Raw genomic sequence first — 27,023 nt, forward strand, 5'->3', positions numbered from 1 at the left:
GCATGGCTCTCCCCCAACAACCCCTTCCTGGAGGCTGACAGTGTGGAAATCAGGGAGATGGGATCTGGAGACAACTTTTCCTAGCCAGCCATCCCAGGCGATGCAAGAGCAACGAGGACTCAACTTCTCTTGTCCCGTTCAGCCCCCACCAACTCTTTTCCCTCCCGCTTACTTCTTGGGCACTGGAAAGCACCTTCTGATGCTGCTTCGGATCAGGCTCCAAGCACTAGGGCCAGCGGTACCTTCCCTGCCCCCCTCTCTCTGTCTTGATGGTGCCCCTTCCTCTCCCTTCCCAGCATCCCTCCTCACAGAGAAGCCTGTGGCCAGCAGGAGGGAAGGGAAAGTTTTTAACTTTCTAAGTTTAACTCACATTTACCATAAGAAAGCGACAAATGGATTGATGTTTTGCCAAAAAGCTGCCATGCTCAGGCCCAGAGAGTTGCCTTTTCCTGGGAACTCAACTGGCCATCTGGTTGAGGCAAGTTTTCCAGGGCCAGCCAACCCCAGGGGCAGCCCTAGAACAGGGGTTTCAAAAGGTGTAGTGGGGAGGGAAGCTACAAAAAAAGTGACTTGGGATGCGCTGCCAGGCAGGGTGACTGCTACTGAGGCCCACTCGTGAGAGCAGAGTTTGGCCTCCTGGGTGGGCTGAAATTGGGCCCCTGTGGTGGACTGAGCCAGTGGCAACGATTCTGGGCATTGCAGTTTTTTTGGAATCTCCTGGGGACATACTCTTTTAAGGCCACCATTAGGTCAATGGCCCAAGCACCACTGTCTAGCATCCTGCTTCTCTGCCACACAGCTGGAGTCACAGGACCTGCTGGTGTTAAATGGAGATGCTCTGTACAGATCAGTACAGGAGCTCGAGGATAACCTTCCACACAACTTCTGGTGCTACAGCTCAGGACAGTTATTGGCTGCCATTTCATCTCCTAGAAATTGCTTTGCAATTTCCATGCCAGCTCCACTCCAAGTTCATCCTGGAGGCAGTAGCTATGGGACCAGCATCTGGGTGCCTGAGGAAGTGGTCTCATGTCCACTGCTCCCTCTGTCTCTCTTTCACTCCACTTCCTGTCCCACTTGGCCTCCTGGCCCTCGCCTTCCCTGGGCACTGCACCTGCACACTCGTCATCCCTAGGTAGTCCTGGAAGCCTTGGTTGAATGAACAGTCATGCCCACTGGGCTAACTAGGGAAAGACCAGTTAGCCTCCCAGCCCCAGGCTGCCCACACAATAGTCAAGGAGAGGAGGCAAGCCCAGGAGACAGTTGGTTAATGGTCTAAGGGAGGAGGTCTGTCCCGAGGTCACCAGGAAAGGCTCTTTGGAGCAAGAAAGCACCTCTTCCATTGCCCGCTCTCACATGCAAATTCCCTTCCTCAGAGTGCTGCCTTGGGGCCCGTGTCTCCTCTTCCTTGGTGGTCAAGGCTGCACCCAGAGACCACTTCCAGAGGCTTGACTTCCAAATCTCTCCCTCCAGCTCAAACTAACCGTAGTCAACTGTTCCATCTCCATCTGAATATCATATAAGGACTTCACACTCAGCTGAGCACATCTGGTGCTGCCCTCCACCCCTGCAGAGAAGTTCCCCTTTCTCTTTTCCATTTTCTCTTGGTGACACCACCATCTCTCTAGGAACCCAAACTCAAAAGCTGGGAGTCATCCTTCATTCCTCTCTCTTTCTCACCTCACACTAACAATTTTCTCTCATCTACCCATCCATCTATCCAGCCAGCCATTATTTATTGTTGAGTCCTCCTCTGAGCTTGGAAGCCCTCCTCTTATCCTACTGTCCATCTCTGGGTCCAGGCCTTTGTTATCTCTGGCCTATTCCAAAACTAGGCTTCCTGCCTCCACACTGGCCCTTCTCCCGGCCATGCCTTGCACAACCCTCACAGTGACCTGCCCCTGCACTCCCCTGCTATGAACCCAAGTCTTGCTGATTTGGGGAAAGAAGACCAGGATTGCTCCCAATGTGTACCCAGAGGCATTGGCAGGTGGTATAGACAAACCTTTTTTTTTTTAACCTTTCAGAGTTCATATTTTAATGTGTATCAGGGAAAAAAATGTAACTAGTACATCTGACCCATGGTTTCTCATGTCTTTTTTATTAGGGCAAGATTAAGCATTTTAAAGTGAATTTTTAAATAAAATGATTAAGTAAATAGTAATATAAGTGGTAGATGAAAATGGAGAAAGTTGAGAATGTAAAATAGGATCACCTGAGGTTTGGAAAGCACCAGTTTCTAGGGTAAATATACTGTTCCTTATTACCACAACTTAGAGACCTTCCATGATCAGACCCCACCTACTTCTCCAGCCTTACCTCCTGTCACTTCCTGTTGAACTTGGCCATCCAGCCATCTTGAATGACTTATGAGTTTCCAAATACACCATTCCATTCAACATGTCCGTGCTTTCACAAGTGCACTTTTCTCTGCTTGGGTCCCCCCCGCCAATTCCCATCTTCTCTTTGGCAATTTCCTATTCATTTTTCAAAATCCTGAACAGAAGCCTTACCTGATTGACCTCCTTCCTCTATACAAAATTAATTACTGGAGTTCATCCGTCCCTCCCCTGTGCTAATTTGGTAGCTTGTACATAATTCTGTCATTGCTGGCATTTTTGTCTCCTTTTTTCCAACGTGATTTTGGCTATCTATCTTAAAAAATAAAGACTTTCAGAGCTCCCGTTGTGGCTCAGTGGTTAACAAATCCGACTAGGAACCATGAGGTTGTGGGTTCAATCCCTGGCCTCGCTCAGTGGGTTAAGGATCCAGCATTGCCATGAGCTGTGGTGTAGGTCGCAGACGCGGCTCAGATCCCTTGTTGTTGTGGCTGTGGCATAGGCTGGTGGCTACAGCTCTGATTAGACCCCTAGCCTGGGAACCTCCATATGCTGCGGGTGCAGCCCTAGAAAAGACAGAAAGACAAAAAAATAAAATAAAGTAAAATGAAGGCTTTCACTTTTAAGGGCAGTTTTATGTTCAGAGCAAAATGAAAGTGTAGAGACTTCCCATATACCCCCTCTCCCAACATATGCAGAGCCTCCCCCATTATCAATGTCCTTCGCCAGACTGGTGTAGTTGTTATCATTGATGAACTTAAACTGACACATCATAATCACCCAATGTCCATAATTTATTTTTTTAAATTTTTTCTTCTTAGGGCCGCACCTGTGGTATATGGAGGTTCCCAGGCGAGGGGTCCAATTGGAGCTACTGCTGCCAGCCTGTGCCACAACCACAGCAACGCCAATCCGAGCTGCATCTGTGACCTACACCACAGCTCACGGCAATGCTGGAACCTGAACCCACTGAACGAGGCCAGGGATCAAACCCACAACCTCATGGTTCCTAGTCAGATTCATTTCCGCTGTGCCACAACAGGAACTCCCATCATTACATTATGGTTCACTCTTCATACTGTACATCCTATGGGTCTGGACAAATATATAATAATATGTATCCATCTTTATGATATCACACGGAGAATTTTCATTGCCCTATAAATCCTCTCTGCTCCATCTATGCATCTCACTTCCACCACCACTAACCCTCTAACAACCACTGATCATTTTAATATTAACATAGTTTTGCATTTTGCAGGATATCATATAGTTGGAATCATACAGTACTAGCCTTTTCAGATGGGCTACCTTCAGGCATTCATTTTTATGATTGTTATTACATGCTTATCCGCCCTAGTAAATGTGAGCTTTTCTAAGGCAAGGGCTACAATTTGTTTACCAAAGGGTGGGGAAGAGCTATTGACCAGGACTTGGAAGGCTTGAGTTCTGATCTCTCTTGCCTGTGATCCAGCAGAGTGATCTTAGGCAAGTTATTCACCTCTCTGCTACCTCCATCCTTTGGCTATAAAAGCTATGAGTCTTTAAAGAGGATCCTTAGCACACACACCCCACCCTACTCTGCCAAGGGGGCTTGGGAAGATGTGGTATGAGATGCTTGGAAAGCTTTTAGAATGTTGATAATGCTTTGTAAATGAAGAGTGATTATGATTGCAGATGGGGGAACACCATGGGTCTTGCCTCTGAGAATGGAACGGAAAGTGAGCTTGGCATGTTTGGGAGACCATGGGGAGCAGCCAGCATAGCCTCAAAGCAGGTGGGGGTGAGGCAGGGTAGTCACAGAATGTAGAAGCCCAACGCAACCTTGGAGCCTAGGTTGCTTTGACACTGGAAAGACTCATCTACCAGGCTCATGAATTGGACTTAGTTTCTCAGCAACTTTCACACCTCCTTTCACCTCTTGAGTAAGTGGAGCCCTGCTGTCCTGTGAATCTGTATGTGTGCTGTAGCGCCACCTTAACTACACAGCATGTGCATAGCTGTGCACAACCATCTATTTGAACCAGTATCCCACAGGAAAGAGACAGGGAACCAGTATCACACACCTACTAGATGCCATCACTTTTCATCCACGACTTTACTTAACCCTCAGAACAATTTCCAGCCAGGGACTGTTTGGTTTCCCTTTTTTTTAATGATGAGAAGCACTTTCTTTATTTTGATCATTAGCACATATCACATGCAACTTCCCATTAGTATAGCTCCCGCTGGTTCTGTGAAACACTTTTCAAAAACAGTTTGTCTGGAGGTGAGATGACCAGGTCACAGTCTTGGACTTGATGAATCTCTCCTTGTAAATGATCCATACCAACTTTTACTTCCCCCTTCCCTTCCCTCTTCCCTCCTTCTCCATGTCCCCCTCAGTTCCCATCTGCCTCCCTCTCCCCTTCTCCCCCAGAATGCCTCTGACCTGTACCAGCTAGGTGTGACCTCTGCTCACGGGTAGTTTTGTCTCTGCTGGGAAGTCATGGATTATTTGGGGATTTTAGGTTTTTTTTGTTATATGCACAGCATACACAAGTTCCCAGGCCAGGGACTGAACCCACACCACAGCAGCGACCTGGGCCACAGCAGAAACAATGCTAGACCCTTAACCAGTAGGCCACCAGGGAACTCCCCAGGCAGGGATTGTTGATGCCATTTACAGAGGAGAAAACTGAGACTCAGAGGGAGCACTGCCCCATAGTCTGATAACAAGGAAGTTGCAGAGCCAAGATTTGAGGCCAAGTCTGTCTGACTGTCAAGCTTGTGTCTATTGCACCATGCCACGTACTTTTCAGCATCTTTGCTTCTGTGGCAGGAGTTAGTAACCCTGGATACTGGGTGTGGTGAAAGGAGGGCTCTATGGTTCTGTGCTGGTTGGGCTAGCAGATCTCTATAGCAACAGAGATTGCAATTCCCAGCCTTGTAGAAGTCCCACCATATGTCTGTCTGATGACACGTTTGTGTTGTTGGAATGATTGAACTTATTGGAGGCTCCTTGTTGGGTCCAGAAGCTAGAGCTGAGGATTCCTAAACTATCAAGAAGGTGGGGAATTCTTGAATTGAAGCCCAGACCAGGTGTTGAGAGGGGCTTCCAAAGCAGAGACAACTGCAGCAGAGATCATGATGCTTTCCAGCCCCCCTCCACCCAGCAAGCAGCCACAGTGGCACTGTGAGCAAGGTGACCTGTGTTTCAAGATGAAAATGAGTCCACCATTCTCTTCTCTGTACTGAAACACAATGAAGAAAGCATCTCATGGCATTTGCAAGGCATTTTCATAGTTGACGTAGCCTTTTCATAATCATAAGTTTATGGAATTCTCACAATCCTTGATTTCATTATGATGGATTGTAAGTAAGTAGCAGAGATTTAGAAGGGAGTGAAGCGGCCTCCATCCCCCTGGAAGCCTTCTTCCTAGAGTCATAATTAGGAACCCAACTTAATGAGCCCATTGGAAGGTATGGAAGAAGTTGAAACTCTAGGCCACCAAACAAAATATTTCCTGCTGCCCCTTAACTCCCACAACTGAGAGACTTGTTGGAGATAGAGGCCCGGGCCTTGGGCCTGAGGCCAATCATGATACCCCCACATTCCTTGGACTGAACTAGAAGGAAGCAAAAAGCAGGTATAAAAAAGTACGATGACCCCCCCCACCCGCTTTCAAATAATAGGGGAATGGCTAAGAAAATCTGATGCAGCCAACCTCACTGAAGTGCGGTGGAGCCACTAAAGAGCTAATAATGAAGACAGGTGAGCAACACGGACAGCGCTCATAATACAGTATAACATACAAAAGGCACAAGACCAAATTGTATCTAGGCTGAGCTTTACAAACCCTGTAAAAAGCATGTCGGCACACGAGTGAGCACTGGAAGGGAATTTGTGGAAAAAACAAAACTTGATTTATTGTGGGTGGCAGGATTATTGGTGAATTTTTCTTTTCCCTTAGACTTCCATTAATGTTGTTATAATGTTGTTTGTGCAAAGAAAAATAAAAAACCATTAACATGGAGAACAACTACCCTGGCAAATCACTCTGTCAAGCTGAGAGACCAAATCATATCATTTCCCTGAGCCAGCAGACACACTTGAAGGATATAAATGCAATAGTCGGCGCATCTTTTTATGGAAAGAGACAGCCACAGGGAATGGGGAAGTGTGTGGGTGTAATGTGGGAAACCTCAGGTTCGAATCCAAGCTTTGACCCTTCCTTAGGGTCTTTGGAGGAAGTTATTTCACTCCTGTTGCCTCAGTTTCTTTATCTGCCATGTGAGGATAGTAATAAGCACTGCCACCACTTTACAGGCCTTGTGATGAGGAACAAATGGTGTAGGATGCTTTATTTTATTTTTGTTCGGTGGCACCCACTCACAGCATGTAGAATTTCCTGGGCCAGGGATCGAACCTGCCACAGCTGTGACCCACGCTGGCTCCTTAACCCACTGCCCCAGGAGGGAACTTCCAGTGTAGGATGCTAGGATGCTTTAAAGGGCTTTTTGTGAGGTGTAAAATGGTGCAGCATGTAAAGCCTTACTGAGGTATAGATACAAAGACTTGGAAACAAAAGTAATAGGTACTGTTTGCCACTGTCCCACCCAAGTTGACAACAAAGCCAGACTGGGTCCGTGCTCCTTGGTGGTTTTAGGTGGTTTCTCTGAGCACAGGATGCCATTGAAATTTGATTAAGCAAGTGAAATTTTCTGGTGTTAGCCGTGGTTAGGGAATAACTGGGGCGATGCTTTAGATTCCTCTCCAAAATGCTTCAACTTCATGGAGAGATGGGAATCACTGATACGGAACATGGCGAAGACTTCCACAGCTGCTTGGGTTCTCAGCCAGACTTGGCCACGTACCAGCTGTAGGCCTTTAGGCAGGTGAGCTAAGCTCTCGGAATCTCCGTTGCCTCCCTGGTCTGGTAGGATTCAGAGCACCTATTTCATAGGGTGGTTGTGAGGAAGAAACAAGGTGCTATGTAAGCAAGGAGCACATGGTAAGCAAGGAGCACAGGTGTGCTGCCATCCTTACTGCCCAAAACTGTCAGAGTAGGAGGGGTCTCCAGGGATCACCTGATTCCAAGCTTCTCCACAGATGCCCAGAAGGGTGTGGAGAGAGGCTTGGGGTAGCACAGTGTGTATATATTATGAATTTTTTGCATGTCAGCATTCTTCCATGGGAAAAGTAGACTTTATGTCTATCACGGTGGGGTCCAAGTATTTTAATAAAGCTGAGGAGTTCCCATTGTGGCTCAGTGGGTTAAAAACCCGACAGTGTCTGTGAGGATTCAGATTCAATCCTTGGCCTCGCTCAGTGGGTTAAGGATCCGGTGTTGCCGCAAGCTGTGGTATAGGTTCCAGATACGGCTTGGATCTGGCATTGCTGTGGTTGTGATGTAGGCTGGCAGCTGTAGCTCTGATTTGGACCCTCAGCCTGGGAACTTCCATATGCTGCAGGTGCTGCAGGTGCAGCCCTAAAACGAAAAAAAAAAAAGGAAAAAATATTTGAAAAAATAAAGGTGAGATATGGTCCTGGAAACCACTCATCTCCCACAAAGCTTTCATTTTATAGACCCACAGAAGTGAGGTGTTGTGCCCACGATTACCTGGCTACAGAGCTAAGATTAATGCGGGCCACAGCCCAGCTCCCCTCCCCTCATGCCCCACGCCCATTGTGGTCACCACTGCTCAAGAGTTGTCCTCATGCCCTCCAGGATTTCCTTATCACCATGGTAGAGATGCCCTGTGCCACGTGGCTGCAGCCATATGACCATTATCAAACTGGGAGAAACCAGACCAGGCTCTGACATGGAGAAGAGGCAGAAATGATGCTTGAGATGACAAGGAAAGATGTCCCTGGTAGGGAGTCCTGCACGCTGACAGGTCAGCTCTGCATCATCCCCAGGCAGCACTTCCAAACAATCTGGGCTGACGTGGCCTCCTAAGTGCCATCTGCATCCCTGTGGAGTAAATGGTCTTTGATGAAACCTTCATCTCTCTCAACAGCAGATTTTCTATTTAAAAAGTCAATCTCCTATCAAATTCTCCAAGAGCACAGATGGAGGGCTGTGGGGTCCCAGAGGCAGGATGAGACTCCCGATTGCTCCCTGCAATCGGATGGAGTGTGTTCTCTGTGTCTGGTTTCTGGTTTTGGGGAGGGTGGCACAGAGCCACCTCTGTGAATTCCTTCTGTGGATTTTGTAGACCTGGAAGTCTTGGGGGGTGGGGGCGATTGCTGGTTAAGCCCTTCAGCTTGCCTCAAAGATGTGCCCCCCTCCGGTGCCACCTAGGAGAATAAAAGGCACATACTGTGTCCAGCACACTGTTCCTTTGAAATACTCTCACCCACCTAGCCACCTGGGACCTTGCTCCTGCCTTGGGGGCCTGGCTTCTGGGATTTTTGACTTCAGTGGCTTAGCTCCTCCCACTTCTGCACCCTTACTTCCGTCGCTGAATGCTGACACTTACCCCCCTCCCTTTCCACACTCTTGACTCCCCCCCCCCCCCAGCCCTGCACCATAACTGTCTTCCCGGACATCTACCCTAACTTCTGGTTCTGTCACCAGCTCTTTCCTATTCTCTGAGGGCAGGTGTTCCCTGGTGGCCTAGCAGTTAGGATTTGGCATCGTCACTGCTGTGGCTCGGGTTCAATCCCTGGCCTGGGAACTTCCATATGCCTCGGGCTTGGCCAAAAGAAAAAAAGTTCTTCAAATTATTCTGAGTGCTTCAGAGCTCAACTTGGGGGACAGGAGCTGTCTGCTCAGGGTAAAAAGCAAAATGACAAAGGTTGAGGTCTCTTTCAGAGGCCACCCAAGCTGGAGTCCTGATCCAGATATCCCAAGGTCACACTGATGGTTCTGCGGATGAAGAGAGCCCCCCACCATCCCCACCATCATCAGGCCTCCCCAGCCCCCCAGAAATGAAGTCTGTGTTGTGGAAATTCACACACTCCAGTCATTTTCCCACCCAAGGGACAATTGTTTGCCTAAAGAACTCAAAAACCTGAGTTGGGGGAACTAAAGACAGATATTGGCTGAGTCTCTAATGGTGGAGTCATCCCAGCCCAAACAGCGTGGTCACGCGTGGTCTGGTCATGTGTGGTGGCTCCTCTCACGGCAACAGCAGCCAGCTGCAGCCAGGAGGAGTCTGGGTGAGAAGCGGCTGCTTAGGGGATGACAGAATCTGGCCTGTGCAAGGCAGGCCAGGGAGACCAAACTGAGGGCATGACCACCAACGTTTTTGAAGGGAGGCCTTCCTAAGCCTTCGACGGACGTCTAGGAGAGATAGTAGAAGACACAGGCCAGCCCCAGCATAGCCTCAATCAAACTAAGCAGGATTCTGAGCACTTTGCCAACATAAACTCATTCAATCTACACAACAACCTGCTGGTATAGGTATTTCTATTATCTTCTAAGGGGGATATATAGTTTAGAAGCTGTAAGTTATATAACTGATCTATGGATTAGAAACTGAGGCTCAGAGAGGGTAAATAACTTGCCCAAGGGCACACAGGTGAGACTGGGATTTGAGTCCAGGCAATGGGGCTCCCAAGCCTGTCTTCTCAGCCACTCTGCTAAGCTGCTGACATGGGAGAACTGAGACAGTCAAGCTGCCTTTGCCCTCTACCCACTAAGCCTAGACTTCAGCTTCTACCAAGAACTAGTGCGATGGTTTCCAGCCGGAGGAGATTTAAAACCCTATCAATGCCTGGGCTCCACGTCTGAGAAATTCTGGTTTAATTGGTCTGAGATGAAGTCCAGCCCACAGCCATTGTGGGGGGTAGGCTGAACAGTAATTTTGGTGGAAACTCCTTGACTTAAAAACACATCTCTCCCATCCTGACAAATATCTAACTCCCAGCCATAGCTCTGCCTCTCCCTCCAGCTCCAGCTCTGTCTCTTTCCTCTCTAACCACAGCCAGACTTCCTGAGAGGTGTCTCCCCTCCCCTCCCATTTCTCTCATTAACCTGCTGCAGACCGGCTTCTGGAAGCAGGCCTTGCCAAGGCTATCCTCTCAGTGTTGCCACAGAGCACATTCACTGCTTGGGCTTCAGCCTACTTAAACTCTTGAATGCAGTAGACGATGTCAGTCGATCCTTGCTCCTGGAACCTAACCCTCCCCCAGCCTCGTTGTCCCTATCTGGAAATGTCATGTCAGTCTTTTGAGATGGCTTTTTGTCCCAAGCCATACAAATATGTTCTGAGGGAGGCCTCCAGAGATCTGCAGCCCAGCCCTGGAGGAGTTGAGAATCTTGTCAGCACAGGAGGTCCTCAGCCTTCTGTCCTTGAGGCAACGAGGAGATTCATCCAGGGCAGCCTCCGACTCCTTTTCCTCAAGCTGCTTCCCTGTATGTCTGCACCTCTGGCAAAAATGAGGAAGAGAAAAGAGCTCCGGCTAGGTCTTTTCTCTCTGTGAGTGGGAACCCGCGATGCCTCTCTTCCAGTTAGAACAGTCACCCAGGGGAGTTCCCATCGTGGCTCAATGGTTAATGAACTCGACTAGTATCCATGAGGATGCGGGTTCAATCCCTGACCTCACTCAGTGGGTTAAGGATCCAGCATTTCCACGAGCTGTGGTGTAGGTTGAAGAAGTGGCTCATTGCTGTGGATGTGGCATAAGCTGGCAGCTGTAGCTCAGATTTGACTCCTAGCCTGGGAACTTCCATATGCCATGGGTGCAGCCCTAAAAAGCAAAAAAAAAAAAAAAAAAAAAGAGGACAGTCACCCAGGACAAGGCTCAGGCCAGTGGGCTCATGGAGTCCCTCTGCAACAAGTTTCTGGCACACATGGCTTGTGTCCCCGGCCCTTGTCTTTCTAAAACACACAGAAACGAATTTGAACACGATACCTTTTACATGTTTTAAAGCCAGCCATCCTCTTCCTGCTTTGTGCTCTTGGGAAATAGGCTTTGCTAGAATCTGCCACTCTGACTCTAGAATGCTCGCAGGGTGGAGGTGGTGGAAGCAGTGAGGAAGGTCAGTGGGCTTCCCTACCTGATGCCACGCAGAGCAAAGTTGAACTCTGAGTCTCACTAATCTCTGGCTGCTGGACCCTGAGAAAGCCCCTTTCCTTCTCAGAGCTTCAGCTTCCTCCCCCTCACGAACGCTTGTCATCGTTAGCTCTTCTGTCTGTGGCGAGGATGCTGGAAGAGGACCCCTACATGCTGTAGGCATGATCCTCTGCCAGAGTAGGCATTGGAGAGGAGTTAGGGAAACTGAATTGCATTCAGCCATGGTGCACAGACTTGTTCCAGGCCAAGAGAAAGTGTGCGTGTGTGTGTGTGTATGTGTGCGCAAGAGAGACTTGCAAAAAACAAGGCCTATCTCTCTGCACGTCTCTCCTCTGGGAAGGAAGGGGCCCACATGGTGACAATAGACCAGGGGCGCTGACTCAGACAGCCAGTTCCTGCTCATTTCCCTTCGCTGCAGGATAGAAGCCGAGCGGGAGGTCAGCCCTCCGTGTGGCTCTGCTTTGGGCCTTTGGCCGAGAACCTTTCCTAGAACGAGGCCAGACCAACTCATAGACGGATCCCATTGTGACGGGACAGCTTGGACCGGCGTGGCTGTGGGCAGGCAAGTGGGGGCAGCGGGGAGTGGAAGAGAGAGAGAGAGGAAACTCGCTCTGAATCCTGCACTGCTTTCCCTGGGCTGGGCAGCCTAGGAACAACTTTTCGGGCCACGGAGCATGTGACTGATGGGGCCAAACTGACCCAGCCAGGGTGCTGGGAAACGGAGCTCCCTGGGCGCCCACTGAGGAGCCTGGGGACCGGGTTGGGAAGTGCGTGGAGCCCCTTGCTCCCAGTGTGGGCCCACCACGCGCTTCTCCCTTGCATGAGGAGTTGCTGAATGTCTTGGTCGTCCACACCGCTAGGATGGAGAGAGCTGAGGCTATCACCCTCTTCTGGAGCCGGGGAGGTGAGTCGGCAAGGGAGCAGGGTTTCAAGTACTCGGCAGAGGGGCGATGGCGAGGAATCGGGGCTCACTGAGGGGAGGGTGGTGCACTCAGGGTGGACCCGAGGCAGCCCAGGCATCTTGGGGGGAAGCGGGTTCCCTTAGTACTGGAGGCGTTCGAGGAGGGACTGGACAGCCACTCGGCAGACTGGTTATAAAAGGAATTCAAAAGTGGGTGGCTCTGGAGGAGGAGAGGGTGGATGTGATCACATCCCAAGCCTGATAATCTGGGATTCTAGGGGGCTAAGAAAATTGACTGAAGAATTGTAAGCGCATGTGTGTAAGAAATACTGTATCTCATTTTCTGTAAATCGACTCAACATGCTCTCGGAGGCCTTGCATGGTGGAAAATGCCGTTTCAGTCCATCTTGGGGTTTTACATCCCCAAAGCATGGGTACAAGGAGGGGCAGGTGCCTGTCACTGATCATCTGTCCCCCCAGGTTACTACCAAGAGACCAAGTGCTTTCCAAGTACAGTTCAGGCCAGACCTCCTGGCAGTAGGGTGGAATCAAGTTCAGGGTCCTGAGCCACACCAGGGGGCCCCCGTCTCTGGTTTGTGTGAAGAGAATGAGCCAGGGGTGGGGGAGGTGACACTGCTGTTGCCTGCCCTTGAACACGTACTGGAAGCTCCACTTATGGCTGCAGAGGCAGCTGGCAGGACAGACGGTGAGCCCGCGCTGTGTCTCGGGTTCAAGTTGGACCTCTGTGGCAGGGAATATGCACCAAAGGAGGTTAGGAACAGAAGGGGTTTGAAAGGCACAGTGATGGCACTGAGAACTGAATACTTCAAGGACTACGTGCTGTTGGGCTTGGAGAAGAAGCAGAGGAAAGTGGTCTTTGGTCTTCAGGTCTTTGAGGGACTGTCACCGGGTGAAGGGAGTAGATGGAGTCTGTGGACCAGGAGGAACTTTCTAACAGACTTTCCGTGGGCTGCCTTGCAAAGGAGTGAGGGGTCTGGATGTCTTTGGGCAGTCATGGGGTGAGCCCTCTCTCAAGACAAGGGCCAGTGAGAACTGGCCTTCCTCTTCCAAGGAGGGAGGGAGGCACCACCAGGGCATCTGGGCTGCAGGGCCCGCCTCACCCAACCCTAGGCCCCTTCTTCCCATCGCCCATCTCCCTCCCTCCCGCTGGGCTCCCTGCTTCCACTGTTGCCCCACACCAGTCCATTCCCCACTCTGCAGCCAGAGTGTGACCTTATAAAACAGCCCCAGCTGCTCAAAAAAATCCTCCCATGGCCGCTCACCGCCCGCTGGTGAAAGTCCAGATTTATTTCTCTTCTCTATTGCCTTCTTTCTACTCTCTAAAAACAGAGCAGAGATAAGATCGTTTCTCACTCTAACGCAGCTCTGACATTTCATAAATCTATGTCCTAGACAGCTGGAAAGGGCTATATTTAACCTTCCGCCTCATAGCTTTTAATGGAGGAACTTGCTTCAGGCGCTGCCTTCTAGCCACAGGAGACCAGTGCCTTTTCTTTGTTCTCTTTGAGGCCAGAGCCAGCTTTTCCCTCCAGCGGGTACAGGCTGCTTGCCCCAGAGAGCACCCGCCCTCCCTTCTGTCTCTAGGTGAAGGGGGTCACTGGCCCATGCCCTGGAGTGTACCCCTTCAGCTTTCTTGTCTGCAGATGCTCGAAAGACTCCTTATGAACCTCATAGCCTGATAAATGGGACAGCAGGTGAGCACAAGAATAGGACTAGGACCAGCCAGGAGAGGGAGCCAGGAAAGAAGCAGACATCTCGTCCGGAGGTCTGGTTGTGGCCATAGGAGGAGGAAAGGAAGTAAGGTGCAGGGCCCTGTATTCATAACTTTACATACACTGTCTCTTGGGATCCTCATAGCCATCCTAGGAGGTAGGTACTAACAGTTCCCGCATCATCTCCAATGAGGAGATGAGCTCGGAGCAGCTCAGTGACTTACACTGGAAGTCAGACTCAGCTAGAAAGTAGCAGAATGGAGACCGAGCCCAGGCTTGTCAAACTCCAAAGCCCGGTGGCTTTGCCTAGTCCCAGGACACCCCTGGCCGAGTGGGCCCTGCCCTTTAGAACAGATCTCCCTCACTTCCTTGGGTGCCTTTTGCAAACACTGGAGCCCCGCACGGGCTCGGTCCACCTTGCAGGCCCCAGGCCCACCTCAACCTTTCCCCTGAGCTGTGGAGCCCAGCATAGGAGGTGGGGTCTTTGGATGGCACCCTCATGTTCTCTGGCCTAATGGGCTGCCTTCCCCCCAACCTCTGCTTCTACGATGTGAGGCATGATAGTGGCCATAGGCACTGGTTTGGAAACCTTCACTGAACCAACGAAAGGGCAGCTACATCAAAGTGGCTGCCCCAGAGCCAATGGACAAAACAATCAAGTGGTAATAACAATCACATTTGTAGGGCACTTTATTGTTTACCAACTGCCCTCACAGTCAGCAGAGTGATTGGGAGGGGAACTCCAAGGTGATCTTAATGATACACGGTACAGCTTTAAAGAACATTAAATTACATGGGGAGAAAATGATTCTCGCTTCCTTCTCTTTCCAGCTTTTTGATTACATTGAAGAGAAAGTCTCAGTATGGTGCTATTCTTCCCTCTCTGTAATGCTTGCTAATCTTCTTTTGGAACAGAGCTAGAGCAGGCCTCGGGCTCAAAGACAATGACAGGCAATGATATCTACATAGAATTTAATTACTCTGTTCTGTCTCCATTGTATTTCTTTTTACAGTTACTTTCTACCTCTGGCAAGTGATACTCCTTTTGTTTTGGTTTTGGGATACCACATAAAATTTCTTTTAATATACATTTCTTTGAGCAAAAAAAAAAAATCATCTCAAGAAAAAGATGAAGTGAATAGTAAATAAAACCAGCGGTGCCCAGATATTTTAAAACTTGTTGAAGTCGGAGTTCCCGTTGTGGCACAGTGGAAACGAATCCGACTAGGAACCATGAGGTTGTAGGCTTGATCCCTGGACTCGTTCAGTGGGTTAAGGATCCAGCGTTGCTGTGAGCTGTGGTGTAGGTCACAGACACAGCTCAGATCCTGTGTTGCTGTGGCTGTGGTGTAGCCTGGCATCTATAGTTCCGATTGGACCCCTAGTCTGGGAACCTCCATGTGCCGTGGGTGCAGCCCTAAAAATACAAAAAAAAATTAAATTAAAAATTAAAAAAAACGGCATCTCCTCTAGGAAGCTTTCCTTCATCTAAGCACTAGGTTCATTTATTTCTCTATTATAGTGTCTCTCCCAGGGCTACAATTATTTACTTTCAGGCTGATATCTTCAACCCTATTGGTTCCAAATACATTTTATGAAAAAAACGAGAGAGGAATAAAAATGTAACTGTGAAGGAGGCCTGTACACAGTAACTGGGCCCTGGGGACTGTTGCCGCTCCTGGGATCACTTGGAATTGAGACTTCCCAGATGCCGAGCCAGAGCCCATGCAGGCTACAGAGCCAGCCTGGGAACTGTCTTTGGGGGAGGGGGCTTGCAGGCCGAATGTAGGAAGCTTATTGGGGTGCCTTTGGGAATCAATGCTTGGGATTGGTTCGAGAGAGAAGTTGGGCCGGGACAGCTAATAACAGCCTAAGCTGTGAGGAGCCCTGGACCTGGGTCAGCCCTTTAGAGTTGATCTGAGTTGGGGGGAGGGGACCAGGCATTGATGCCCATATGAATCAGTCGTTAGATGCAGGCTGTCTCCAAGGAGGGAGCACCATCTCCAGCGAGGCAGCACTGGTCTGAGGAGGTGGCTGGGCAATCCTCTAAGAGGATTGTCAGCCAACAGCACTCTGCCCTGGGGAATTCTCAATGGGGACATCACTGTGTCCACAACAGGGGTCTTGTCTTGCTCCCTGGTGCTTCAGTGCTGGGGGAAGGGCAGGGAGACTAGAACAGTGGTTTGAAGGGCAGAGTATACCTGTCAAGAGTTGGTGGCCAGGAGTTCCCGTCATGGCTCAGTGGCTAATGAACCTAACTAGCATCGATGAGGATGCAGGTTTGACCCCTGGCCTCACTCAGTGGGTTATGGATCTGGCGTTGCCGTGAACTGTGGTGTAGGTCACAGACGTGGCTCGGACCTGGTGTTACTGTGGTTCTGATGTAGGCCAGAGGCTACAGCTCTGACTCAACCCCTAGCCTGGGAACCTCCATATGCCGCTGGTGCAGCCCTAAAAGACAAAAAGACAAAAAAAAAGTTGGTGGCCAGAAGAGCCTAGTAATCCTTTGTTTAAAAATGAATAACTGGAGTTCCCTGGTGGCCTAGTGGTTTAGGATTTGGCATTGTCACTGCTGTGGCTCAGGTGTGATCCCTGGCTCAGCCAAAAAAATAAAGATTGGCTGAATATGAGGTTCTCGGCACAATGCTTAGAAGCAAAGCAAGGAGGATACAGAGGCGAACAAGTCTCAGGGAACTTCTGGGACAATTGTGGTGACGGATATGTAAAGAAGCTATTCCAGAACAATGTGTGTAGGTGCTACAATGTGTACCAAAATCCATGTGGCCTCAACATCTTGTTCTTGCTTCTCTTGTAGGCCTTAGCTTACCATCCTTCTCACAATCCTCTAAGGCATGAATTCCCACCCTCACTCTACACATGTAAAAATCAAGACCCGGGGACTTGCTCTAGACCTCACTGCCTCTCAGATCCCCCAAGTGGGCTGTCACAGCCACACCCTCTGCCCTAAACCACCTAGCCCCTCTCCAAGCCTCGCGCCGTCCTTTGCAGCTTGCAATGTGCTTATTACCTATATACCATCTTGTCACAACCCTGTGAGGGAGCAAAATAAGGGTGTCAGAAGAAAGTAGGTTTTTACCTTTATTTTCTTAACCTGCCTGGTCGGCTTTCAGAAATAGATATATTCTGATCATATTTATAACAGTGACATTCTTTCTTATTCTGGTTTTCTTTTCCCTACACATTCTTAACCACCTGTGAAATTCTTCCATTACACTCATCTGTTCTTCCATATCTTGTCTCAAAAGTGAGAAAATTATGATCAAAATCCAGTTCGTTCCTTTTGAGCTGTGAGAGGGAAAAATGTGTGTGTGTGTGTTTTAATTTCAGCCTTACTCAAAAAGGCAAAACTTTCTTATTTGAAACATTAAAAATGTATGAAACCAAGAATACCTCTGATTTGATGTGTGATTAATACTCTCGGACAGATGTTCTATGGGGGAGATTGTATAGTTTGAATAAAAGGCCACTTAGGAGCAACTAAAAATGCCCCTTGAGGTGCTGGGTCTTGGGCAGGGCTCTGTTCCTTGCTTTCTGCACCATCACCCCAGGCTGTGCCCTCTCCCCACCTTTGTGCCCACCCTTCTCCTCAAACTCCAGGCTCACTTTCTTTCTTCTCTTCATTCCCTGCCTTAAAGATTTTTGGTCAGAAGCTGATGAAGGCAAATTTTGAGGCTGTCCAAAAAAGAATTCTAACATCTCTCCCAGTGGGTTCCATGGTGGTCTCTCTGGTCCCTAAAGCAAAGCTTTTCTCTCGAGTTTTCCTAACAGAAGCTGTCACACTGTAGAAAACCAAAGTTGCTCTGCGTTCTAGAGGAGAAAAGTCTCCATATGTTCCTAGTGAAAATAAAGATGCACACGCTCTGTGCCCATGACTAGCCCTACGTAATTTCATTTGCCATCACTATCATAGGACAGTAATTAAATTGTTCCTCTCTACCAAAACACCATGCTGGCCTCATGGGTTAAGCAAGGGGACCCTCATTTCTACTATTTCCTTGACTTCCTTGTAGAGAGCTTGCAATAGGCAATAGGGGCCAAAGTGAGGTGCAGGAGTCAATTTTATGCTTTAAAGATTAGCAAGGGAGGGAGTTCCCATTGTGGTGCAGCGGAAACGAATCTGACTAGGAACCATAAGGACATGGGTTCGATCCCTGGCCTCACTCAGTGGGTTAAGGATCCAGCGTTACCATGAGCTGTGGTATAGGTCACAGGCGCAGCTCAGACCCTGTGTTGCTGTGACTACGGTGTAAGCCGGCAACTGTAGCTCTGATTAGACCCCTAGCCTGGGAACCTCCGTATGCCGCAGGTGCAGCCCTAAAAAGACAAATAAATAAATAAATATATGAAACTAAAGATTAGCAAGGGAAATAAATCATCTTTACCGAAGTATAACTTTCAAAGAATTAAAACATGACTCTCATTGAAATATATAGTGATCACGTATCAAAAATTTATTTAACTCATCGATGAAGGAACCAGCATTGTGGTAAAGCTGGTTTTTAAAAAGATAGGAGAGTTTGGCAGTTCCTCAGAAGTTAAGTATATAGTTACCATAGAATTCCACTTCTACCCAGCAATTCTACTTCTAGGTATATACCCAAAAGAATTGAAAATAAGAACTTGAACAGATACTTGTACATTAATGTTCATAGTAGCATTGTTCACAATAGCTAAAAGGTTGAAACAACCCAAATATCCATCAGTGGATGAACAAATAAACAAAATAGGATATATGCATATAATGGAATATTATCCATCTATAAAAGGGGTTGAAGTTCTAATCCATGCTGCAGTATGGATGAACCTTGAAGTTCATTATGCTAAGAGAAAGAAGCCAAATACAAAAGAAATACTGTATAAATCCACTTATATGAAATAACCCAGAATAGGCAAATCCATAGGGACAGAAAGTAGACTGAAAGTTACCAGGGGCCAGGAAGAGGGGAGAAAGGGAAATTACTGCTTATGTTTCTGTTTGGGGTGATATAAAATTTTGGAAATGGGTAGTGGTGATGGTTGTACAACATTGTGAATATAATTGATGCCACTGAATTTTACACGTGAAATGATTTAGATGGCAAATCTTGTATTAAATATATTTTACCACATTAAAAAGTAGTAAAAAAGAAAAAGTATGAGAGAGGAAAAGATATGAAAGATTTAGAAGGGATGCTGGAATAAGATCAAAAAGTTGGATACCAAACTGGGTAGTTTTACAGAATAATAAAACTGTAACCTTCACGGCTTTCCTGCTAGACAGAAATAATTTTCATTTCTACCAGGCAAATATCATTCACAACTTATCCATCTTCTCCAAGGTAATGTTTAACTTTACAGAGTGGGTCTTAATCAATAGTGAATAGTCAGGATTTCCCGTTGTGACTCAGTGGGTTAAGAATCTGACTAGTGTCCATGAGGATGCTGATTCAATCGGTTGGCTCGCTCAGTAGGTTAAGGATCTGGCACTGCCGCAGGCTGTGGCTTAGGTTGCAGACGCAGCTCGGATCTGGCGTTGCTGTGGCTGTGGCGTAGGCTGGCAGCTGCAGCTCCGATTTGACCCCTAGCCCAGGAACTTCCATATGCCACACAAGTGGCCCTAAAAAAATAGTGAATAGTCAAACAGTAAGGATTTACTGTCTGGCATAGGGAACTATATTCAATATCTTGTAATAACCTATAATGGGAAAGAATTGGAAAAAAGAATATGGATATGGATATATTATAAATATACATATATATATATATAACTGAATCACTTCACTGTACAACTGAAACTAACACAATATTGTAAATCAAGTATACTTCAATTTTAAAAAAAATTTAAATAGTGAATGGTCAACCACATGGATGATGTTCTCCTATGTTCTTAAAAGGGGACTCAATAATATTTTTGCTGTATGTCAAATTTTAGATAATTTTTCTTAGCACTTCAAACAATGCATGACAAACCACAACTCCCATATGGGTCTCCATGAAAGACTCTTAACTTCAACTTCCAGGCCTGACTCTCATGGGGTGTTAACATCTCGGTGGCAGCTTCTGAGTGGCACCCAGCAAGTGCAGTCATGGGCCACTTGTCAGGCTCACTTAGGTCCATACTGAATCCAGTATGAATCCACCACATTGATCTTTCAAATCACCACTTTCACTGTGTTCCTCCCACACACAGAACTGAAATGACTCCTGATGGAGCCCACACTTCCCAGACTGGTTCACAGAAACCTCTGGAATCTAGCTTGGCTCGAGATTTGGAAAGAAACCAACAAGTCCCATCACCTTCAGTCCCAGTCACGCTGGTCTCGTCTCTCCCAGCTTCTTGCTGAGTTTCTGACCTTTGCTTTACGTCCCTGGCCCATCTATTCTAATGGGCTTATGGCAGTTCCCCAAATTTCAGTCATCCATGTACTTCTGTCACAAATGTTTGCTATCTTTACTACTTTCTAATTTTTAAAAAGTTGGAGTTCCCATCATGGCTCAGTGGTTAGTGACTCCGATTAGGAACCATGAGGTTGCAGGTTTGATCCCTGGCCTTGCTCAGGGGGTTAAGGATCCGGCATTGCCGTGAGCTGTAGTGTAGGTCGCAGATGCAGCTCGGATCTCACGTTGCTGTGGCTATGGTGTAGGCCAGAGCCCCCAGCCTGGGAACCTCCATATGCCGAGGGTGCGGCCCTAAAAAGGCAAAAGACAAAAGAGACAAAAAAAAAAGGTAAAAATAAATAAATTAATTAATAAAAAGTTTACTCCCTTTTAAAAGTTTTTTACTTGCCCAAAGCTGCAGGTTTGATAGGCTATTGAAAGAAAAATTCATTGGCGTATCACCTCAAATGAAGTTTATTTCATACTTGGTTGTATTCTGACTATCCAGTGTGTTTGGCCTCACTTGAAGATGGTAAGCTCCTTGAGGACAGATACTATGGCTCTGGTGTCCCAAGCACTTGGCAGATCCCCACCATGTGCCCTTTGGTTGAGTGTCCTGTCTTCTTTGATAAGCTTCTTGTTAGAACACTGCTTGCTTTCCCTTTGTCCCTCTAGTGTGCATAGAAATGTTGAAAATGTACTCCCTGTCCTCCAGGGACTTATATTCTGGCTGGGGAAACAGAAGCAGGAGCTCTTGGTGAGCCTGGCAGACCTCTTGGCCACTTTCTACTTGTTACCTTGAACTAGAATCCTCCCTACCCCTCGGTTTCCTCATCAATGAAATGAGAATAAAAATGATGATACCTGCCTGGCAGCCCTCATAGAATGGACAGGAGGCTCCAATGACGTGACAGTCATGTAAGAGCTTTGTAAACAAGAACATGAGGAGTTTCTGTCGTGGCTCAGTGGAAACGAATCTGACAAATATCCAAGAGGACGCAGGATCGATCCCTGGCCTCACTCAGTGGGTTAAGGATCTGGCGTTACCATGACCTGTGGTGTAGGTCACAGATGCAGTTCAGATCTGGCATCGCTGTGGCTGTGGCTGGCAGCTGCAGCTCTGAGTCGATCCCTAGCTTGGGAACCTCCATATGTCATGGGTGTAGCAAGACAGAAGACAAAAAAAAAAGAAAAGAAAAGAACATGATATTCATATTTTACTCAACTATTTCCATAAAGGAATATGGGATGGCCAAATAAAGAATGTCACAAGGCAGTTTCCTAAGCTCCAAATGAGTCTCTGTGGTGCTCACTTACTAATGGGTGGAAGGGTTCTGGAAGATTTGCTTGAGATGGGCCATGAAGTGCTGAGTGGAAGGTCAGTGAAGGGTGGGGGTGAGGAGGGATGGCAGAGCTAAGGTGGCGCATGACTGGAGCAAATTGAATGGGCAAGACAGACAGATAACTGATTGAAGCTGGTGAGGAGGCCAGTTGGGCTGCAAAGAGGAAGGCGTGAAGAGGTGGTGGGAGAAATGGGGAGTGAACCGGACCAGGAGGCCGCCAGTGCCAGGCTGAGAGGCTGGGCCTTCCTGCTGTGAGGCAGCTTTTGAACAGAGGAGCATGTGAGGAAAGCAATCTTTAGAATGCAGATTCCTCTAAGAGCAGACTTCTTGCTTGCCTCATAATTTAGCTACCATTTCTGTTTTTATTACCAGGTAAAATACAGAGTTATTATACCAAAAAAAAATTAGTAAATCAGCAAGTGTTTAGAGAAAAAGTAAAAGTCTCCCTCTGATTCCCCCTTCCCCAAGCCAATGCCAGTCACTTTCAAAGACTACATCTGTTATCTGCATACGGTGACTCGTTCCAGATCTTTTCCTAAGAGTATGCTCGTGTGTGTATATACATATCTTTTTCATAAGTAAAATTCTCTTATATATTCTGTACAGAGCATTGATGTTTTTAACCTAATATGTTTATGGACATTTTTCCATGGCAGAATCTCTTCTGTTGAACGGCTGTATAGCATTCCTAAGAATATATTGCAATTTATTTAACCAGTCCCAGATTGATGAAGGTTTCTACAGTTAATTTGGCTTTTTCTTTTTACTTCCATGTCTTTACAGTAATATATGCATGTGGCAAGACAAATTAGATAGTATAAAAGAAAAAAGTAGAAGTTCTCTAGTGGCTCAATGGATTAAAGATCTGGTGTTGTTACTGCTGTGGTGGGGGCCCAATCCCTGGCCCCGGAACTTCTGTATGCCCTGGGTGTGGCCAAAAAAAAGAAAATAATTCTGCTACCTACTTTTGACCCCCACCGCCACTTTAACTCTTGCCCCTCTTATTTTTTTTAATTTTTTTTTTTGTCTTTTTAGGGCCGCACTGGCAGCATATAGAGGTTCCCAGGCTAGGGGTCCAATCAGAGCTATAGCTGCCAGCCAACGCCAGAGCCACAGCAACGCCAGATCCAAGCTACGTCTGCAACCTGCACTACAGCTCATGGCAATGCTGGATCCTTAACCTACTGAGCAAGGCCAGGGATGGAACCTGCGTCCTCATGGATGCTAGTCAGATTCGTTTCTGCTGAGCCACGACGGGAACTCCCTACAAGGTATATCTTTGTTCATGTTTCTTCATATGTACTTTGTCTCCAGTGTAAATTCCTAGAAGTGGTATCTTGGGTGAAAAGGAACATGCCTATACACTTTTGACAGATAATGCTGAATTGTCCCCAGAGTTGTTTCTGTTGACCCTCCCACCAGCCACGTATGAGAGTCCTGTCCCTCCATACCCTCTCTTCCATCTCTTTGGGTAATAAAAATGTGTCATCTCTGCTGGGGGAATAGGATGAAAGCCTGTTGGTGGCATGAGAGTGTAGTCAGGGAAGGCAGAGGTGTTCCCCATGTTCCCCATGGGTATGGTTGAGGCTGTCAAAACAGCCTGATGGTGGATGTAACCCACAAATATTGTGTCCTCAAGACTTTAGGTATCTAGTGACACCCAGAAATTACCCATGAGCCATAAACCCACATGGTACAGGTCCTGGGCTGCTCAAAGGGATCCTTCTGATCCTTGCCACCCTCTTCCAGATTTACACAGAACCTCCTCTGGACCTCCTTGTGTGTATCACCAGCCAGGCCCAGGAAGTCTAGAGAGTGGAGCCTCCAGCAAAACACATTTTTACCTGTTGTCCCTAAATTCTCTCTCTCTCTCTCTCTCTCTCTCTCTCTCTCTCTCTCTCTCTCACACACACACACACACACACACACACACACACACACACACACCAAGAGAACCGAATATAGAATTCAAGACCCAGGTTCAGAAATGCAAGCTGGGTCTTGGGAAGCACAATTCCTGTGCCGATAGGTCCCCAGACACTGCAGGTTCGTTGGTTACAAGAACAAGGTTGTGCCTCGCCTTCCTGGGGTGTCAGGGCATGAGTGTAAGGATGAGTGTGTAAGTGAAGGAGAGGAAGCCGTCTCTGGCAGACACTAGTCTTCACAACTGCTGCCTCGTCAGTGCTGGACAACAAACAAAGTGCCTGCCATTCCTCCCCCTCAGCCTCTCTCTGTCATCGCCTCTCCTGCTGCTCCCCGTGGCCTTGCTTTACCTGTTCCCATACCTTCTGCTTACTGCTGTCTCTCTGGGCACCTCCCAGCTTCTGGGCCACCCCCACTGCATGTGCTCCTCTGTCTGTATGTGTCACATCACATTCCCCAGGGAAGAACTCTCATTGGGTCAGCTGGTCATTCTGCATTCTGGAACACCTGTCTTTCTGGGTCCTCACCGCAAACCACTCACAGGCCTCTGGGCGCCTTCTGAGCCAGCCGGCAGATGGCTACCCTTGACTCAGGCACAGACTCACTAGTTCATTCAGTCACAACCAAAAGAGTCTGGCCTGGCACAGAGTAGCCACTCAACAAAATATTTATTGAATGAGTAAATAGTAATCCAGAATCAAGGGATCGCTTCTGTCTGCTTTGTTCAGAAAGGGGCTGGGGGTGAGGCAGGCATGCAGAGCACTGTGGGAGCCCTCTCTAAGACATTAGGCTTAAGGCCAAACTTAGCAAAGTAATTACCTGGGTTTCTGATATTCTCCAGTATAGACCTGCAGCATGTTATAAATGAGAAGAATGCAGCCTTTGTCACCAGACACACCTGAGTTCAGAGCCTGACTACCACTAACTCTGAGGCTTTGGGCAAGTTCCTTGACACCTCCATGTCCTTACCAATAAAATGGGCCTCATGATACATCTACCTTGTGGGTCTAGACAAAGAATGCGAAGAGCCCACTACAGTGCCTAGTACTTAAAGGCGTTCAAGAGGTATTATCTATTGTGATTATTAAAGTCATTTTTAAAAGTTAAACTTTCTGGTTTTATCCACCAAGCTCCCAGGAAATGAGAGTGTGCTTGCAAGTCGAGAGATATGTTTGAATGTCTCAAGTCCAACACCATCATGCACCACAAACACTTCTTATTGATGATGTTCGTTACCAAAGGAAAAAGTCTTTTTCTTTCTTTTCTTTTTGCTGCCCATTTAGCTTTGAGACAAGGCAAGCCATCTCATCAATTTGCAAATGTTGCTTTCAAATACTTATGAGCTCCCTCTCCCTCTAATAGTCCCACAAGCTGAGTTCTAATTTATTGCATGGACTATTTTCTGATTTTTATTAGAATTAATTGCCAGAAAAGGCACCTTCCCTGCATGCATGGGACTCTGGCTAGGTCTCCACATGGCCAGAGTGAGGGTATCTCCCATCTAAGACACTGGCAGTTTTGTTTGTTTGTTTGTTTGTTTTGTCTTTTGTCTTTTTAGGGCCGCACTGGCAGCATATGGAGGTTCCCAGGCTAGGGGTCTAATCGGAGCTGTAGCCGCCGGCATATGCCACAGCCACAGCAACGTGGGATCCAAGCCGCATCTGCGACCTAGACCACAGCTCACGGCAGTGCCAGATCCTTAACCCACTGAACGAGTCCAGGGATTGGACCCACAACCTCATGGTTCCTAGTCAGATTCATTTCCTCTGTGCCACGACGGGAACTCCACACTGGCAGTTTTAAGTCACCTCCTGGGTACCTGGCCCTGTGTCGTGAGCAACATTATTTCTTCAGTCTAAGAGTCAAGGCAGTAGGTGAGAAAGGGACTGCTTAATGCTGCCTTCTTCCAAAGTCCAAGTATTCTCTAAGGGTGGGGATCCCACAGGTTGTTCACCTGCCCCGAGCTGCACTGATGGGTGTTGAGATTGTTTCCAGTTTCACCTATTAACAAAGGGGCTATAAGAATTCTTGCACATATATCTCTGTTTACATGTATGTCTAGCTAGCCTAGCTTTATGAAAGAGCAGTTGCTCAATCAAATGGTGTGTGAATAGGTACTTTGGATAAATGGCAGAATATTGCCCTTAAAAAAGACTTAAAAACTTACACACTCAGGAGTTCCCATTGTGGCTTAGTGGAAACGAATCTGACTAGCATCCATGAGGACGCAGATTCGATCTCTGGCCTCGCTCAGTGGGTTAAGGATCTGGCGTTGCTGTGACTTGTGGTGTAAATCGCAGATGTGGCTTGGATCTGGTGTTGCTGTGGCTGGGGCATAGGTCAGCAGTTACAGCTCGAATTCAACCCCTAGGCTGGGAATCGCCATATGCCACAGGTGCAGCCCTAAAAAGACAAAAAAAAGAAAGAAAAAAATTTACGCTTTCACCCTTTACCTCAACTATTGCAAGTCTAAGAAATACACACAGACACACACACACACACACACACACACACACACACACACTAGAGAAACTCTCATACAGGTGGACAGTGGCACATATGTCACAAATGTTCAAGACAGCATTGTTTAAAAGAGCAAAGACTCGAGAATTCCCTTCATGGCTCAGCAGTCAACAAACCTGACTAGGATCCATGAGGATGCGGGTTCCATTCCTGGCCTTGCTCAGCAGGGTAAGGTTCCAGCATTGCTGTGAGCTGCAGTGTAGGTTGCAGACGTGCTCTGATCTCTCGTTGGCTGTGGCTGTGGCGTAGGCCGGCAACTGTAGCTCCCATTCAACCCCTAGCCTGGGAACCTCCATATGCTGTAGGTGTGGCCCTAAAAAGCAAAAAAAAAATAAAATAAATAAAATTAAATTAAATTAAAATAAAAGAGCAAAGACTCGAGAAACAACAGGGTGATAGATGAATGGTGGAAATGGTAGATTCAAACAGTGAAATACTACACAGCATGAAAATGAACCAATACCAATGGTATTATTTCTCACAAAGATAATGTTGAGTGAAGAAAGCAAATTGCAGGAGGATATGTACAATTCAATATAATTTATACAAAGTTTAAAAACATGCAAAACAATACTATATACTGCATATAGTTTATAAGCACATGCATAGTGTGGGTTTTTTTTTTTTTTTGGTCTTTTTGTTCCAATAGGAAACAAGCTTTTATTTTAGCAAATATCCTGAGCTCCTTCTGAAGAAATGATGTATTCACAGAAAAAGGATAGTCTGCAAGTCATCAGATAAGAGAGTGCAGAGTAGAGGCCAAAGTCATCAATATTTCCCAGCACTGTCTAGAGCAATGTTCTGGTATCACATGTATTCCTATAGAGAAGATGGGTGTATGAGGTTATCGCAGCTTGATACCAGCTATTCTTTTTT

General features: G+C 47.3%; 1 protein-coding gene across 14 annotated transcripts in view; it reads left to right on the top strand.

Annotated features, from left to right (window-relative positions):
* NHSL2 (NHS like 2) overlaps nt 1–27,023 on the top strand; it is a 285,277-nt gene that overhangs the window by 198,425 nt on the left and 59,829 nt on the right. For 2 of the 14 annotated variants that reach the window (XM_085008416.1, XM_085008419.1), the window contains exon 1: nt 11,737–11,908. The exons of 11 other annotated variants lie outside the window; for them this stretch is intronic. Coding sequence is in view for 1 of the 3 variants with exons in the window: in XM_085008411.1 (XP_084864537.1) it covers nt 12,208–12,250 (43 nt within the window). In the remaining 2 variants the exon portion in view is untranslated. Of the gene's footprint in view, nt 1–11,736; nt 11,909–11,968; nt 12,251–27,023 lie in introns of those variants that run through there. One more of the 14 variants, XM_085008411.1, reaches the window with a different exon arrangement.

This window comes from Sus scrofa, chromosome X (assembly GCF_054392235.1).
Source record: "Sus scrofa isolate SSC_HxYL_T2T_F1_AM1 chromosome X, Sscrofa_HxYL_maternal_Yorkshire_Landrace_v2.0, whole genome shotgun sequence".
Lineage (NCBI taxonomy): Eukaryota > Metazoa > Chordata > Mammalia > Artiodactyla > Suidae > Sus > Sus scrofa.